The sequence below is a fragment of the Zalophus californianus genome, chromosome 11 (genome assembly GCF_009762305.2).
Source record: "Zalophus californianus isolate mZalCal1 chromosome 11, mZalCal1.pri.v2, whole genome shotgun sequence".
Taxonomy (NCBI): Eukaryota; Metazoa; Chordata; class Mammalia; order Carnivora; family Otariidae; genus Zalophus; species Zalophus californianus.
Window position 1 is genome coordinate 27,084,958 of NC_045605.1, and position 18,266 is coordinate 27,103,223.

At 45.6% G+C, this 18,266-nt stretch overlaps 1 protein-coding gene across 3 annotated transcripts in view; it reads left to right on the forward strand.

Annotated features, from left to right (window-relative positions):
• NTM (neurotrimin) overlaps positions 1-18,266 on the forward strand; it is a 948,438-nt gene that overhangs the window by 270,711 nt on the left and 659,461 nt on the right. Inside the window, exon 1 of one of the 3 annotated variants that reach the window (XM_027580141.2) lies at positions 13,784-13,829. The exons of the other annotated variants lie outside the window; for them this stretch is intronic. Coding sequence (XP_027435942.1) covers positions 13,799-13,829 — 31 coding nt within the window. The 5' untranslated portion in view covers positions 13,784-13,798. Of the gene's footprint in view, positions 1-13,783; positions 13,830-18,266 lie in introns of those variants that run through there. 3 annotated transcript variants of the gene reach the window in all.

The following is an 18,266-nucleotide window of genomic DNA, read 5'->3' on the forward strand; positions in this document are numbered from 1 at the left end:
GCCAAGCCATGTCTTACTCTTTTTACAATCTCACCCAGTTTTAACACTCATCTCAACCATGGAGCCCTCTTCCAAAGATTTGTTTTGGCATTCTTCTAGTTCTTATGCATTCAGGTCTACATAGATGGTTTTATAAGTGTTCTTGGATACATACATATTCACATATATCTTCTTTCCTCCATTGTATCAGAGCTCCCTTTGGCCCTTGGGAAGGGTCAAATATTGTCTTTCATACCATTCTTCCACTGGTTCTTGGATAGGCCTGGAGATACTGGGTTACATGGAGCACCCAGAACGGGTAGAAGTTAATGTGGGGGACCAGATCATGACCCCAACACCATTCTACACCATCAGAAATATCCGTGATGCTCAGTCTTTGCAAACAGAAATAGAAAGCTTAGATTCTAACTATTAAGAGTATGAGACCCTGAGACCAATCTTAACTATAAAAATGCACATATGGAGGCACATGCGCAGGAGGCTAAAAAGAGTGTACTTGCACGGTCGGCCACACAGAGAAGTGGACAAGAGGGGAAGTACATTTTATGAATAGGTTTCAAGGGGAAGCACACAATTGATTATCTAAGGCAGGGGTCAGCAAATTATGGCCCCTGGGCCAAATCTGGCCAAGTTACCTTTTTTTTTTTTTTACAATAAAGTGTTATGAAACCATGCCCATGCTTTTGCACATGATCTAGGGCTGCTACCTTACTGCAAGAGCAGGGTCAAGTAGTAAGGCATAGACAGCGTGACCCAAAAACCTAAATATTTACAGCATAGCCCTGTTCTCTACTTCTATTTTTGAAGCATACAATCTTCTTCTAAACTTCACATGGAAAAATCTCTGTAAGTCCAGTGCCCTCCCTGCTCCCATATTTAACCCATTTTCTTTCCCTGTCACGTAAATGAATTTGAAAAGAGCTCAGAACTTTAATTTCCGCAAGTCAGGCATTTCTTCAGAACATTCAGTGCCATGGTCTAATTAGATGCAGATTTTACATGAGGTTCCAGATTTTTTTTATTGTACTTTACCTTTTCAGAGTACATTTTAGCATAAATGGTAAGGAAATTATTTGTGCATTGTCTCACACTTTGAATCTCTTTGCCAGATCCTGCAATTTGGCCAGGAATTTCTGGGGTAGGTGTGATAATCATCAGACTGTTCTTGACACCTCCAACCAGAAATGTATAGTGGGAAATTGAAAAGAAATGAACTCTAGAGGGGATTTCAATCTCAGCTTTTTCGACTTTTGGAGTTTTGTTTCAATTTTAACCTACTATTCCCAGTATGACATATTTCCTGGTTTTCAGTATTGATTTTTATATTATGGAAGAAATACAAGGATGTGCTCACTGTTTCTGGGTCATGTTCACACCATAATGTGTTTACTAAGGAGTGTGTAAAGCCCTCAGTCCAGAATTATATGGAGACAGAAAATGTGGAAGGGGACATGGAACCAGTAGGCTGCCCTGCAGGGCTCCCTGACCTGAGGCTGTACATAAAGAGGTTAGCCTTCACACCCAAGCAGGACCAGCTGAAAACTCTGGGTTAATTTATCTGAAATCTCACACATTTATCAGTGGGATTATATCTCCCACCAACCTTCCTTAACAAAAGGTCAAGTGGATCACGGAGAAGTGTCCAGAAATAGCAAAGCAAGTCCTTGAGACTCAGAGGCATTTGATCCAGGGAAAATCTGAGCCCTGAGCAAAGAAAAAAATTCACAACTTTCTTCAAACTCGAGAGTTATCACCGGTAAGAATGTTCTTAAGTGCATGGAGAGACGTCAATAGCTATGGAATTGTGCTAGGCATGAACAGTGCATCTATAAGCTTTGAGAATATCATCACAGAGGGCAACCACCACATTGTGGGCTACGATGCAGAATTTTATAGGAAACGGGCCCTTAGAGGACCCCTTAGTTTCCCAGATAAGAAAGGGCAAGCTATGAAAAACAAATTGAGGGGTAAGCAATCTGACATCCAACAAGCTTCCCAGTCTGCAGGTTTATTTTTTTTTATACATGATCTCATTTGATCCTTGCCACATGTCTGAAATTCTATAAATCATGTCCATGGAATAAATGAGAAAATTAAGCCTTAGCAGATTTAAACATTTGCCCAAAGTTTATATAGTTGTTAATGACGGAACCGGATAGAAATTTACATCTGATTCTTCACTACACCACGCAAGGTTGGAATACTATTGTCCCCAGCTCTTTCAGGAACAAAGCTGGGAGAAGAAGTTGACCTTTGTGTACCTTATAGGTTGGGGCATTTTTTTTTTTAACCTACTACAAATGATGATTTTGATATTTATTTCAGGTAATTTCCTCCAGGCATATATTGGATCCTAAGCGAAGTACAGCTTAGGACCTAATTTCTTTTTGTAACATATTTTCACAGCTACCCCATCACTTTGTAATACTAAGATAGTTTAACGATCGTACTAGGAAAAGAGAGGGGGCAAAAGCATGGGGGGGGATGGTGGGGTGGGCCATTCCCACATTCTTCTCTCATTATACTTCATTACATGGCATGAGGATGTAGAACCTGAGATTCATTGCATATTTCTCTTGGATTCACAAACTGCTTTTTGTGGCACATCCAGAAAGAGGAACTAGAAGAAGAAGAATCACTCTGAGTTGTGTGAATTCAAATGGAAGCCAAAAGAAGCTGACAAATATTGAAGCATGAGCCAGAGACAAAAGTGGGCCCGAGACGTCTGCCGATGTTGTGTCTAGGGTTGTTCATTTCATCCTGTCACGCGGTAGGTGCGTGGTGACAGGTTGTTGTGCTGACAACCACAAGTGTTCCGTTAAGCACTGCCACTTGCTCTATAACATCGTTGTGGAAGAGGGAAAGATGTCTTTGTCTAAATTTGAGTAATAATCATGGTGATTATAACGCCGTGCGTGGCACCAGTTCATGGTAAACAGGGAATTTCCTTCGATCAAGGATATCAAAAAGGCATTGCTTTGATAACCATAGGCGAGTACAGGGCTTGCAGAAACAGAACGCAGTAGCTGCTTATGTGTGTGGGGGAGGGGGAGTGACACTAGTTATTGATGGGATTAGAAGTGGTTTGAGCATTCCCAAGGCCCTTTCAGTATCTGGAGAGAGCTCCATAATTCATAATCCTGAAATGCATAGGCTGATAATTGCCTTAATCACTGGAGAAACATGGCTGAAACGAACTGAAATAAGCCATAAAACTCATTACAAGGTAACAAGATTCTATCTATTCTCCAAGGTCACGTTAGTGTTCCGTAAGGTCAAGAGTTAATCACCTCCTTCAGTGGAAGCACGTAGATAAGAAACTGGTGTTCGTGTGTGTGTGTGTGTGTGTGTGTGTGTGTGTGTGTGTGTGTGTGGTTTACATCTTCCCAAATTCCAAGGCAATAGAGATGGCCAGGTAGGTGAAAGGAAAGTGGATGACAATTTATGAATAATCCACGCTGTTGTGCTTTCCTTTTTTTGACTTTTGGAGTATTAATGTCCAGGATATCAATGATTGTGAAATGGGTTTGTTTTGCAAATTTAGCATTCCCCAGACTGACCCCCCTCCCATATGATTCAAGTAGGCTGTCTACAGGTCAACAGGTACAGGGCTATGGCTTGAGATTCTGAACAAACTTCTTTCCCACTGGCCTGATCAGGTGAACCTTATATAGTTATACAGGAAGGAATCTTAGGCATCGCTCCCCTTTGACCTCCTCACTCTTTCCGATGAGAGAAACAAGGCCCAGGCAGGTGCAATGCTAGCCGAGTCCCTCGGGTCATTCACAGAGGATGGAACCATGAGGTAGTCCAGGGTACTATTTCACTAAAAGATAGGTTCTCAGGGAGGGAAAGGCAGAAGCTAAAGACTGCAAATGTTGGGAAGATGGAATCTCTGCCTTCCCCAAGGATGCTAAGAACAACGCTGTCTTGAATTGGAGCATCACGTCCTCCTGCATGGAAGGTGATTATTGGTTAACCTGGCCCTGGGGCTCTTGCTGCTTCTGCATTTTTGTCCTCATTCAATGCAGGTGACCCACCTCCTCTTCCCTCCAAGCCCTCACCTCCAACTCTGTTCCTCCCTCTCCTCTGTAGCTTCCAAGACGCCGATCTTGCATTATTAAGATCCCTGTTTTCTCAGTAAAGACTGGAAAATAACAAACATAACGAAACCCCCCAAAGAATGTTTATAAGGAAAAGTGAGAGTTTGTGCCTGGTTCATAGAAAGTTCTCAATAAAGTCATCATCATTGTCCTTACCACCATCACCGGTTTAAGCAGGGCCGAGGGATGAAAGGAGACAAAGGACTGCCTAGTTCTCATCACTGCTATGCTCCCCATTAAAAGAAACGAGCTATAAATGCAGCAGAGAGAAAAATCTAAGTTTTAAAAAAATAAAATTACAGTTAAATTGTTATTTAATTCCAAGGAGATATCTAAAAATCCCTCTACCTCCCTTATGGGATGATAAAAGAGTCACTGTTTGGGGACATAAGGTGATTCCAGTGCCAGCTCTGAATGTTTTCAGGCATTTAGGTACCATTAATCATCAAAAATTACATACAAATTTAAATCTACTGATCTGGACTCCTAGCTTTTTGTTTGTTTCTTGTTTTTTTGTATATGTGGCTTTTAACTCATAGATGAAAAAGACCAAGAGTGCTGTCATTTTTTAGTTAACAGAACAAGAAACTAGTTTCTGGCTCCTGCAACTGCCAACTTCTCTTGAAAGTACTTTCTTGAAGATTGCTTTGTGGAAAAAAGAAAAAGAAAAAAAAAAGATTGCTTTGTGAAAACAATTTAAATTAAGCTCCCAGAATATGCATTTATTGAAGATTTACTTTGATAGATTCTGTGTACTTGGTTACTACAGAATTAATCCTCAGTAAATATGTCTTTGATAATCAGTTGATTTTCATTTAACACGCAGTAACCACCATATAAACTCTAGTCAAGTATATCTTTTCAAGAAAAAAATAAAAAGTTGAGTAAATACTAGCCAGTGATTAAATTAGCTACTTGTTACCTTCTGCAGCCCAATCAATTAGATAGATTCAATAGTAAATTTTTAAGTGGAATTCCCTGAATGGCAAGAATAAATTGTATTCACTGACATCGGTAGGATTCTCGGGTCTACATTCAGCTCAGGGCTAGTAAGTTTACACGTTTGCTTCCTGGGGATAAATGAAGAAAGCATAAAAGCTAAAATGAAATCCACTAGGAAGGGAATGCTGAGGTCAGCTCATCAGCTCTGCTGTTCCAGGGAGCTCTGTGAGCAGGTCGCTGCAGGTCCCAGACTGCTAGAGGTGGTCTCCAGCCATGCTGCCCTCTATCCAGGAAGCTGACACCTTCTAGCAGAACCCTCAGAAAATGGGCATGGAAATTGGGGTCTGCACCCAAGTTCTAGATCTAGGAGTTAACAACTTGTGACCTAGGGCAAATGATGACCTACTGAACACCAGTTTCCTCTTTTATAAAATGGGAGTGTAAAAGAATATTGTCCTCAGAAGCCTTCATGTGAGTAGCAACTGCGATGCTAACGTATATGAGAAGATCATTTACACTGTTCGGCCCGTGAATAGATACACTATTCTTGTGATGTTTTCCCAGTGAGCAAGGGCTTGGGATAATATAGTCTGATGAGGCTTTGTTGGCAACCAAATGCATTTTGGGGGAAGTTGGTATCCAGATAATACTCAGATTTCCAATAGCTGCAAAACAGAACCACATAAGATCTTGGGCATGGGGCCCAGACCCAAGTCCACACGGCTGATGGCTCACCTTCCCAAGAGCTCAACCCACCCCCGTTTTAATCCTTTGGAAAGAATGCTCCTAGGCAGTGTTGCCAAATGGACAGCAGTTCAAGTTGGAGCAAGATGGCAGCTGACTTACCTTAATTGTAGAAAGAGCCAGAGTAGGTCCTGGGTTGAGCAGAGGTCCACCCTTTGCTTCCCTTACTTCCTTAGGCGTTCCATAGAGTCAGAATTCTGGGGCTAGAAACTCTGGGGTGTGGTTCGCTGCAGCATGCCCCCCACCCCCCTTGGCTGCTCAGGCTCCCTTTGGCCCTGAAGGGAAGAGGAAGGGATATACACATATTCTTATCAATAAACAAGCCAACAAGGAAGGTGCTGCACACCATGTGTTCGCTCCTCCCTGCATCAGGGTGGGAATCTTAGCGGGAAGAGGGGCTCCAGACCCCCAGAATCGAAAGGGAGCCTGAGAACATGTGGCACCTGCTGACAGACACTCCGCCTTCAGAAAGCCACTTGGAATGCAAGCTGTGCATTGCCTTCATCTTTTACTGCTCTGCCAGACTGTTTACTGGAACAACCTTATTACCAATCTCCTAAAAATCCCCATAAAATCCATAGATCATGGGCTATAGCATCAGTACAGCACCAGCCTGCATGATGAGCCACTACAATTACTAGCCAGGGGCTGGAGGAAGCCAGCCACGGTCACCGGGTCCCCACCCACGTATAGCATGTGGACCACAGAACCAGCTCCAGAAAGACCGGGAAGGAAGGAAAGAAGAAAGAGCTCTCGGCAGTCTCTCCTTTAAGTTTCCCCTTCTTATGGATCTTTTTCTGAGGGGGTTCTTTTTCTTTCCCTCTTTGTTCTTTCAGTTTCAGATATATTCCTCCACCCACTGTCTCTCTTAGCCTCTAGAAACAGATGTGGGACTTGAGAAAGACAACTTCATAGTTATCGGCTCTCACTGGGGGACCGGCAGCAGCCGGTGGGCCGTGGGGAGGGCGAGGCTCAGGCCTGGCTTGCTGCAGCTGTGGGAGAAATCTCTGATGAATTTCAAACCTGCCTCTGCTTTGGACGTGATCAACAGTCACAGCGGGGCTTCTGTGTTTGACTATATGAACAAGCTCAGAGGGAGGGAGAGAACGCAGCCCTTCCCCTCTGCTCTTTCCCTCCCCTGCCGCAGTGTAGCAGACTGGAGGGCCAGGGCAAACGTGCCTGCCCTGAACCGAGCAATCCTGCAGAAGGTGGACAGCAGGTGCCGCCGGGCCCTCAACACGCAGCCCCGCCGTGGCTGCCCCCAGTCCTCATCGGCAGCAAGTGCGGGATACTGAGCAAGATGTAGGGTGGGGCCTGCCCTTGGCTCCTCCCAGAAAGTCTGGGGCAGAGAGCTTGAGACGCTCACATGTGTGGGGTCCTGGAGCAGCTTCCAGTAGAACACAGGCAGGGAGTGCATCCAAGAAGCCCCCTCACTGGGATCTGCCTCCTCTGCCTCTTTCTAGGCTCTTCAGAAGAGTGGCTTATGGGATGCATGGGTGAAAATGTTGCTGGAAGGAGGCTGTAAATTACAAAAGTCCATGCAATCAGTCAATCAATCAATCAATGTGTAAACAAACAAATAAATAAATAAACCCTGTCTCAGGTTATTAGAGCCTCCAGCCTTATCAGAAAAGTGGCTGCACTGCTCACAGAGGTGTTTGTTAAATATTAACTAAGCATATAAAGCCTCATGCTCTGCCAGAAAACTATGTGACAGCCTCTTGGCTTTCCTGCCTATAAAATGGGTTGTTTATTCACTGATTAACTCAACAAACATATAACACGCGTCTCCCTATGCACACAACTGTCCTAGCTGATGGTACAATAAGGTAACCTCGTTCCTGTCCTCAGGAAGCTCCTTGTTGGATCTCAGGATTCTTTTTTAGAGGTATAAAGTCAATCATCTGGCAGTAGCAGGGGTGGGAGAAGGGAACACTGGCCTCTTTTTCTCTTGGCTGTGGAAGGTTTTCACAGAAAGCTTTCCTTCTAGACAGAGCTCTAGGTAGACAAGGAAAAGCCAAGTGGACCTCCCTGCTCAATGGCAGGGTCAGCGCCCTTTTATCTGCCCTGGGTCAGCCTAGTAGGAGGAGAGGGGACCTCAGAGCCCCCCAAACTGCCATTGTAATAGGAAATAACTCCTACAGGCCCTTTTTCTTTCTGAGAACTTTAGAGACCATCCAATGCACTGCTTCTCAAAGTCTAGTCCCCTACCAGCAGCAACAACATCACCCACAATTCCGCAGAAATGCAGATTCCCAGACCTACTCAGTCAGAAATGGGAGGCACTCAACCTCCTGCACTCCCAACAGCTGTCCGGGGTCGCGGGGTCTCCAGTGGGGCTGCATGTTGGAATTACTTGGTTGGTTTTTAAAAACACTGATGCCTGGGTCCACTCCCAGGGATCCTGATTTCATTGGATGGGATGAAGTTTGGGGACCAGGATTTGAAAATCTGTTCAGGTGATTCTAAGTTTCAGTCAAAGTGGAGAACTGGTGGAGGAGGCTGAAAGTTCTGCTGTTGAGAAGAGGGGCCCTCAGATCCTTACCCTACGCCAGAACTTTGGCTGTTATGCTTTTTGTTTTCTAGAATTTCTTAGCAATTTCCAGACATTTGCACAGTCATTAAAGAAAAGATGCTAATCAGTAGCATCTAAGCTGGCACCTCTCACCTTCATTTCTGGAGCTATCTCACAGATAAGTAGGCAACGTGCAGCGAGGCGAGGTCAGAAGCTGTTCCTGGAGCTGACATTGCTCCCCTCCCCCCTCGCTTCCCCGCAATCCCTACCTAGGAGTGGTGGAGAACGAAGGGCGGGGCTAGCTGGGAAGAAAATTGAGATTTCCTAGATGTTTAGCACATGATGGTGTCTGATTGTGAAAATCGATAAATATACTCACTGGAAAGAAAAGAAGACTCTCCCCAGCCAAGCTCTGTGTGAAGCCAGGAGGGGAAAGGAAAAGTATTACTCAGAGGACTGCTGGTCTCCAATGGAAACCTCAGAGCAGCCTTAAACCGGTTTCTTTCAGACATTCTGGGACCAGATTCATTGTCCATCTTGGCATCTGCCCCATCCCACCGTTGGACATGTTGCCTAGCTCCTGGGAAGACCTCCTCCCCAATCCTAGGGAAGAATTAGAGGGCACATGATGGAGAGCCAGAGACTGTCCATTAGCGCCCCCTGCATTCATCAGATTCCAGCTGACATTTCCCTGGGCCACTTCTTACCCACGAACAGAGTATTAGTAGTAGACTTCTCTCTCTGGAGTTTGGAGAAGATGTGGGTAGGAACGGATAGAGGCTTCTGCCCTTCAGCAGTGTTCTGCCTTAGAGAGAACACGGAAAAAGGTCTGGAAGTTTCCACCCACCTCGCATCCATTTGGAACGCTGGCTGGAAAAGAGGTTTTAAATCCATCGAACTGCCTTTTAGAACACTTACCTAAACATACTGTACCTCTAGATGCTCCTACATAATTTTTCTACTTAAGAGACTCAAAAGCAATCCTCATTTCTTTTCCTTCTAGAAATATAGCATGGAGCGTGGCGTGTACCTCTGAATCAAGAGAATAACTGCAGGTCTGTAGCGTCACCCCCCCAGAGGCATGGGTAGAGCTGGGAGATGACACAGGCCACATGGGGCACATTGCAGAGGTGCTACTAAAGGTCACAGAGCACAGAGGTGGCATCAGGGCTCCAGTGGGTGGATTTCCAGATTCCGAGTTTGCACAGAGGAGGACTGTGGGTGTAAGGGGGGGGCAGGAGGGACACTGCTGAGCCCTGGACCAGAGCACTTGCCTTTGCATCCTGTCTCTTTCCTTGAAGGCCCAGAAGCCATCGGAGGGAGGGTTTGAGAAAAGGTAGTCCTTGGCTCAAGACCAGAGCCAGTGTAGAGCCCTTTGAGTGAGTAAGCAACTGTCAGTTTAAAGCTTTCTTTTGGGGGCCCTGGCTGGCTCAGTTCGTACAGCATGTGACTCTTGATCTCAGGGCTATGGGTTCAAGCCCCGCTTTGGGCACAGAGTTTTATATATATATATATATATATATATATATATATATATATATATATATATTCTTCTCCAAGAAGATGACCCACTTCCATGGAACATACTTCAACTACATTTGGAATGTGTACATTTTGAATTTGCCGAGTCCTTTGTGCTCCATGTCGGGGGTCCTTTCTTAACTCTCAAAGGCTTAGGAGTGTCCCTGGCTGAGGGACCGAAGGGGTTACCTGGCTTGTCCTTCATACTAACTGTCATAGTCAGGAGTAGCGATCTGGAGAAGGAGAACCTTCAGTTGAAACCATGTTGCACAGTTAGGCTGTCGCTATTTGTGGTTTTACAATGGCCCTATAAAGAGCAGCCAAAAAAAATCCCTGGAATGAATCAGGGGCTTGTCGTGCCTTGAGTGGGGACTGAATGTCCAGTCAGCCCCAACCGCAGTGTCTAGGATCTCAGCTCTTTAACAAGGCCAGCTTCTGAGCCCTGCCTCCGATTTCAGGACAGCGTTGGGAATTCCATGGCAGAAAAACTCTGCAGTGCACACAGGGAGGGACCAACCATCTCTTGTCCTTGCCTCGGAAGGATGGGGGACAGATGGTGGTCAGCAGAGTTTTAGCGCAGCATTGCAGCAAGGGCAGCTCAAAAGGGCCAGTCTCTTCTTTGAAGTTTTCCCGGATAGTCTCCATCGAATTCCAGGGTATATTTTTTTCTTTTATATTCTTCTCAGCACCCAAACGAAAGACACAGGTGTCCTGTCCTCTCAGAGCACCCTATGCCTGCCCTGTCGTGTCAGCGGTGATGCTGCTTTAGGATTCAGAGTCTCCTGTCTGTTTTCCCCCTAGACTATAAAAGGCAGGATCATATCTTTCATCTCTGTAGCCCCAGCGTTTTGACAGTATCTGGTGTACAGAGATGCACAATTCCTTATCTGCAATTCCAAATTCAAAAAGGTCTGAACATCTAAAGTTTGCTATAACTCATTTGCAGTAAAATCTGGGCTAGGTATTGTCAAATTTGCAAAGTCAAAACGTGGCAGAATACAAACAACAGATCTCTCATAAATGGCAGAATGGAAGAGGTGCTAGAAGCCACCACAAGCAGCAAGCTGTGGGCACAGAGGGGAGCCGGCAGATGGCCTCAGAGGACACAGCATTGAAGTTGGGCTTAAATGTTAGATATGGGGGCATCTGGTGACTCAATCGGTTAAACTTGGCTCAGGTCATGGTCTCAGGGTCGTGAGATCAAGCCCCGGGTTGGGCTCTATGCTGAGCGTGGAGCCTGCTTAAGATTCTCTCTCCCTCTCTCCTTCTCCTCTGCCCCTCCTCCCCATCCCTGCTCTCTCTCTCTCTCTCTCTTTAAAAAAAAAAAAATGTTAGATATGATTCCCAAAGATGAGGGTGTGGGATAGGTAGACACACGGTGCACATGGGATGGCATTCATGCCTTTCTGAGTATTTCCCAAACTTTTTATATTCCTCTCTTCCCTCGAAGTTTTCAAGCTCTCCCAGGGCTGAGGCTTGAGTCGTATCTTCCTATTCTTTCCACGTGGCCCTCAAAGAAAGGTGCTGTGAGGACTCCTTTGGAGATGGTACCAAGCAAAAGAAGTCATCTCCCAGAATTCCCCTATTCTGCTGGAAATCATTGTGGGCCTTGCCCGTAGATTGTGATCAAGAATATTTTCTTGAATAAATGGAAACTTAAGGACAGTAACTTTTTTTAAAATTAATAAACTTTAATTTTTAGAGCAGTTTTAGATTCTGGCAAAATTGAGCGGAAAGTACAGAGATTTCCCCCGCACACCCTGCCTCCCGCACCCCCCTCCCACCCCAGAGTCCTCTGCTGGTTGCAGTTCATGTACCTACATTGACACGCCATTATTTTAATGCCTGTTTGGTCTTCCTTAAGAGTGATAATGGAGGCAGACAGGCATCGCTCCCCCAGATCTGATTCAACACCTCTCTCTTTCGTGCCCCCACACAGAGGTTCGTGGTCTACTGAGAAACTTGCCCAGCTGCAAAGTGGCAGAGCAGAGACAGAACAGGATTACAAGCTTTGAAAGGTGTAAACACTGAGAAGGCAGAGAAATCATTCCTGTGCAACAGAGGGAATCACGTAGGCACAGATATTAAAGATGGAAAAAGGCCTACGAGATCAATTCCCTCCCTCAGGGCTCAGAGGAGGGGAAGTAATGAAGGCGCACTAGCTCCTGCCTTCTCATTCACTGGGGAAAACAAAAGCCACACATTCTTCCCCAGCTGCCCTGTGCAGCTAAAGCTCAGCATTCTCTGTTTCTTTCCAAGTGTAGCCCAAGGACAGTGGTACCCAACACTGAGCGCTTAAAGCTATTTGCTCTTTACAGTTTACAAAGCACATTTCAAGTATCAGTACAGCCTTGCAACATCCCAGTGGGCATACAGGGTATTTAGAAATCCCTCAGTCTCAAAGAAGAGGCAGAGGGGAGCCAGCTGGTGGACTCCTCACATTGGCTGAGGGGCGGAGCCCAGCCAGAGGCTAGAATGCTGAGTCCTGGACCTGGCTTCCCACAGGTCCTGGCAGGAGGGGGCGTCACCTTCAGGATCTCCTGGCGACAGCCTGTGATGAAACAAATCAGTTACCTTAATGTAGCATCCATAAAAAAAACCGTCAAATCACCATCCTTCTGAAGTAGGGTGTTTTAATTTGTGTATAGGAAGAAAAGTTTCCGAGTTGAATCATTTTAGGAAAAGCTTAAGCATGGCCCCTCACTGTGGACAGTCCGAATGTAGTCATGAATGTCCAAGAGGAGAAGGAGGAGGCAAAATTTCTTGAAAATATTTGACTATGATTCCATTTTTTGGCAGAGCATCCCCAGTGAGCCTCCCTTTGGGGGATTCAGCATTAAACCTGGTCAAATGGAGGACATGTGGTTATTTTTCGATTCAATCTTCAGCTTGGGGGTGTCCTCCATAGAGGTTCTCAGAGAAGCTCAGAGGAGAAAAAAAACAAAAACAAAAACAAAAAACCCCAGAAAACTGAAATCTCTAAGAAGAAGCTAAAAGAGCTGAGTTATTCAGGCATAATAAGAAAAAGATACTGGCAGGCCACTGAAATCGATTTTAAACTATTTAGCATGTTAGGGGATTTGGTACATAGCACAGTGAGGGTCTGTTCTTTATGTAGAAGGCTGGAGCCTGGCTTCCTCTGCGGCAGAGGGAGGTAGGGGACTCACTGGGCTGTGGTGACCCTGCATTGTGAGGGGTGCGAGCCTTCGAAACCAGGAGCCAGGTGAGATGTGGACCCAGCATCCTGCAGTTCTCAGACAGAGGGTCTCCTAGAAAAAGCATGAACTAAGTTGATCCTCCTTTGAAGCAGGGGACAGAGAAAATGACCCAGGCAGGTCACACTGGCCTTATGGTATTGTGATAACAAGCAATTCCTGTAGAAGCAGATCTGAACCGTGAGTACTAAGGTGGCACACTTTGTGTGACAAGGCGGGGGAGAGAAACGGTATGTGAGCTCATCCCAACCAGGAGGAATGGTGGGGAGCTGGGCGAGGGAGAGAAAGACTCAGAAGCAGGGCCATTTGAAAAGGTCCCAGAGCTGCAGATGGAAAGTCACCCTGTGGGGACTGCGACCTCCCTCGTGTGTAGGCACTGGCCAGTGCTGACCCCAGGTCACTGAGGCCCCGCCTGAGAGAAAAGAGGCTCCCGGCGCCTTGCAACTTCAGTACCCATGCCTGAACTCCCCCCCTTGATCTCTACGGTCTGTGTCTCCTCCGTTCCTTCCTGACCTTTCCTCAATGAAGAGGGGGAGCAGGCAGTGGGAGGTGAGGGTGGAGAAGAGAGGCAGAGAGCCGTGACAAAACAAAAGGAAAATCACGAAGGGAGGCTGGGCCCTGGGGATGGGCTTCTTGCAAAATCTCGCGTTTCATTAAATATAGAAAGGTAGGATGAAAAAAATAATATTCACTCATTGTTACAGTTTCAAAGTCAGAAGCTGGCCTTGATTTCAAAGAACTTGTATGTAATGTGATGCATGGCTTTCTCTTCTGTCTCTCTTTTTATAGGTAAGTGACATTTCATTCTGCTCATCCCCAAGGCAAAGTTGGATGTTTTTAAAGTGGAAAAAAAAAATGAGCGGAAAAAGAAACGGGGAAGGTGGGAAGAGGTGGCAAGTCCAGGGGTCGCAAAGGTAGGTGCCCACTGAATTCATCATCCTTTGCACGGACAGGCAAGGGGGAGGCTTGGCCCCCCCTGAGTCGGTGGTGAATACCTTTCCCGAGGACTAGAGGTCCCAGGCGTGGTGGTGGCTTTTGAGATGGGAGACACCTTTGCTCTTGGAAAGCAGTCGGTCGCCACGGGGTCTTTCTCTGGTGAAGTTTCGAATTCTGAAATGAGTTGGAGTTTTGTGTCTGATGCGATGAATCAGCTACTTCGCTGTGCGTTGGTGGTAGAGGAAGTAGGGGAAAGAAAGCATGTTTACAGCTGGAGAAGCAGAAGTGAAACCTCCCAGCACAGGAATGTGGAAGGTGATCGTTTCTGTCATGATCAGACTGCAAGTGGTATGGAAATTTCTGGATAGAAAGATTTGTGGAACTGGTGGGGAAATTGAGGTGCTCTGGTACATTACAGATCATTTACTTAATTTTAAGGCGTGTCTAATTGCTGTGGACGTGTTTTTCTACACCTTCCTTGTCAGCTTTCTCCTTAGCATGAAGCAGAGTGGTTTTCTAAATCTAGAGGCTAATTTGTCATTATAATCTCCTTATTTCTTCTTGGTCATTCAAGGAAGGCATTTTGAAGTTCAAGAAGACTCATTTGGGTTTTCTCTTGTTCTGAAATTCCATGGCTCTCCCCAGAGAGTAAAGCAGAATTGCTTTTATTTTTCCTATACTTGCAAGAGATCCACTGAGGTAATTGACTGATGGCTCTGCCCACATGTATTTGTTATTTTCTTTGAGAGACAGAAAGAAATGTAAAACATTCTATTTAACAGTCTATAAATCTAGATGGGGAACGTAAAACTCAATTCAATAAAAATATTTAAAATGTGCAATCCTCTGCTCTGTCCAATTAAGAGACATAAACAATTGATTGGAGTATGGGTTGGTAGGAAGGGGAAGAGAGAAACAAGTCCAATCTGTGCTGAAGTCCTCAGAGGACAAGATCTCATCCACACAAAAAAGACAAATCTGTAGACAGTGGGAATTTTAGAAAGAGGCAAAAATACCAGAATTCCTTATTAAAGGTATTTAATTCTGTTTCTAAAATTTGGATACACAGATGTTCTTTAAATTCTCTTTTCGTCAGTTTCAACAAAGAGGATAAAAGCTCAAAACACAACTTCCTCCTCTGAAATGGGAGAAGTCCCATTGTGCTTAGAAAATCACAAAACCTCTCTTTCATCTCTTTGCACAATGTCGTTCATACCCAAGCTTGTGGGCTTTTATTATATTTTCATTTAATACACAGTGACTCATCTCACATTTTCATGGTGACAGGCCTGGGAATGCTCTGGTTATCTTCCCTGCATCGTGGGGGAAACAGAGCTGCCATCTATCTGGGTCCCAGGCCAAGCAAGAGGTCTGCACACACCCCCAACCTGCTTTGAAAATGAAGAAATCCTGCAACCAAGAAGCAGTCTTAGGATTTTGCCCAGTGGAGCAGGAAGAAGGTAGGGCTCTTAGCCAGAGGGCTTTCCGTAGCCCCTTTAATAGAAACTGCAGGTTTCTCTTTGCTCTCTTCAGATCGAGGTTGATTGTGTCAGTGACTTAGTTGGAAAATTCAAGTTTTAGAATTCACTGACAGAATAAGGGCTGTGATATAATGTCTTCCTTGTCTTGATATTCTGCCTTTTTTGCAGATGGCAAAGTTGGATGGGCTGGGGGTGGGGCAGCTTTCTCTCCCAGGCTCAGCGGTTCAATACTACAACTTGCCCTGTCGGTTCAGAGACAAGGGGCTTTGCCAGGCCCGGGTTATTGTAATAGATGAAATTGATGCTTTGGAATTTCCTATTAATCAGGAAGTAACGGGTATATGTTAAGTTTACAAGAAAAATTTCCACAGAGCATATAAGTTAAGTGCATGGGTGGGTTTGATTCATTTTAGTGGGCTGCAATTCTCGAACTATGAGAATAAAATTCTATTTGCACCTACCTTATAAACAACACATTCTCCAGCATCACTGTGCCCCATGGACTAGAAGGACAAATGGGCAGTACTTGCCCACACATATATCCCCAAACACACCACCGCTTGCAAGTACTCACGCACGCAAATGCATATTTTTAGATGCAAACACACATAGCTGTGATTTTGCTGTTGAAAGGTGCCAAGGACCAAAGGCCCTTCTCAGAATCAGACCTGCCCTCTCACTATTGTTTCCCAAGAGATGGAGATACGTGTTCTGTTTCATTCCCCCATCATTTATGAAACGCCTTGCCCAGTCGCTGTATTTAACTTCACAGCTTGGAGGCCAAAGACACCAGGTTCTTCATTTGCTTTGGAATCCATCGATCTGGCAGCTTCCCCAGCTTCCGTGCCCCTGGTTGGCATAGTGAATCATGTGGGGTCCAGCACCGATCTCCTTTCCTCTGTTTTTGTCTCCACTCCGGGTTCTGTGCTCTTCCTTGACTCTTCCGTCTGTCTGGGCCACTTCTGGCCTGGACCCTGGACAGAGGGCCAGGCTTTCCAATGGATTCGTGTTTCTTGGGCACCAGGATCTCAGGGTTTCAGGAAATAGCAGGGAGTATGATGTGCTACAGACTGAAACAAAGGATATATCGAATTCCACAAGCTTAGCCTTCTGCCACCCCCACAAAGCCTGCTTTGGGGACTACTGAAATCCCCACTCTTCAGGCAAGGAACATTTTGTTACATTTCTTTAAAACTAACCTTTACTGAGTTTCAAACACCATGCTAGCCAGTACACACACACACACACACACACACACACACATTCATACGTATTTTGTTTTCAGAGCAATCCTACGATGTTGGTTTTATCATCGTCTTTTTATGAACAGGGAAATTAAGGCTTAACAAAATGGGATAATTTGCCTAAGTTTGCTTGACCTTGAAGGCTGAATTTGAATTTGTACCTCTGTACTCCAGTATCCCTGCTCCTAACCACTTGTCTCCCACCCACACCACCTGTGCTCTGTCGGAAGCATGGAGGGTAACAGGGAAGGAAAGTCTTTAAGCTACGTTGGGCTTGCTCCTTTCTTGCTCTTTCCATCAGCCAAACTCTTGGCCACGTAGGCAGCCTCTGGACAGGGCTGTGGAGGAGCCGGCACAGGCAGATGAAATTTCAGGAACTGGACACAGGCCTAGAAGGACTGGGGTTTGAGGCCTGCATCTGCCATGAATTTGCTGTGTGCCCTCAGGCAATTTACTTAATTCTCTGGGCCTCCCATATCATGACAAAGGCATATGAAGTATGATACTGTTTCCTAAGCTTAATAGGAGACCAAACCAGGGAATTGTACCCAAGAAAGTCCTTACTCTCATTACCCAGAGGCCCTTTTTACTCTGGCTCCCCAAATCTCCAAGTCGAGTTCTTGATTTTTCTGATGGGGCCTAGAATCTTTGCCAAAAGCAAGGATCGGTTTCTAGCAGCTTCCTGAGCCTTCCTTCCATTCCTTTCAATACCAGGCCTAGGGGGGAAGAGAATGAGCTCGCCAATCACTCAGAAACACACAGGGGCCCCTGACAGGAGATGGCCCCTCTCCCCAGGTGCCCGCCCCCACCTGCCACACAGGCCACCCATTTCCATTCCCGTGTCTCTTCTTTCTCTATATTCCCTTGATCGTGTTACTAGAACAATAAAAACCAAGTCGATTTGAGATGTAATTCATTATCCCCAAAGGCCAAAGTTTATCAAATGCAGTTAGCAAGAAGGTGATTAGTGCTCTCTCACATCCTCCTTTAGGATTTCAACCTTTCCTTTTTCCAGCAGCATTGAAAAGCAACTCTTTTACTGTGGCCACCACCCGTTAATGGCAGGTTAAAAGAGGAGAAGCTGAACAAAGGAACTAAGACCAGCCGGCGTGTCCTCGGAGCTTGTGTGGCTCTCGTGGAGTTCCCCCGGAACGGGGGCCGTGCATGCATCTGTTGGGCACTGGGGGCCATGTGTGCACATACCACACGCAGTCGGGAAAGCGACTCTCTAAATGCGTCCTGTGTTTGCCAATGGCGTTCACGTGGTCCCTCCTGTCCCTCAGGGAAATTAAGAGAGGATCCCCTCTTGAGACTGACAGCTGCTTTGTCTCACTCCATCCTTTCCTTACCTTATCTCAGGAGTGAGTTATCTTAATCCTGACATTTGCCCGACCATTCATGGTAAAATACATTTTTTGTACAGCAGGGTGAAAACTATTTTGGGTACACAGTGATTACACTGATGTGAAAAGCCAAATGTAGATCCCATGGCAAATGGAGGATAAAGGGCTTTATCTAACTGACAAGGGCACTGTTGTGGGGCCGACTTGTGTCCCTTCCAAAAT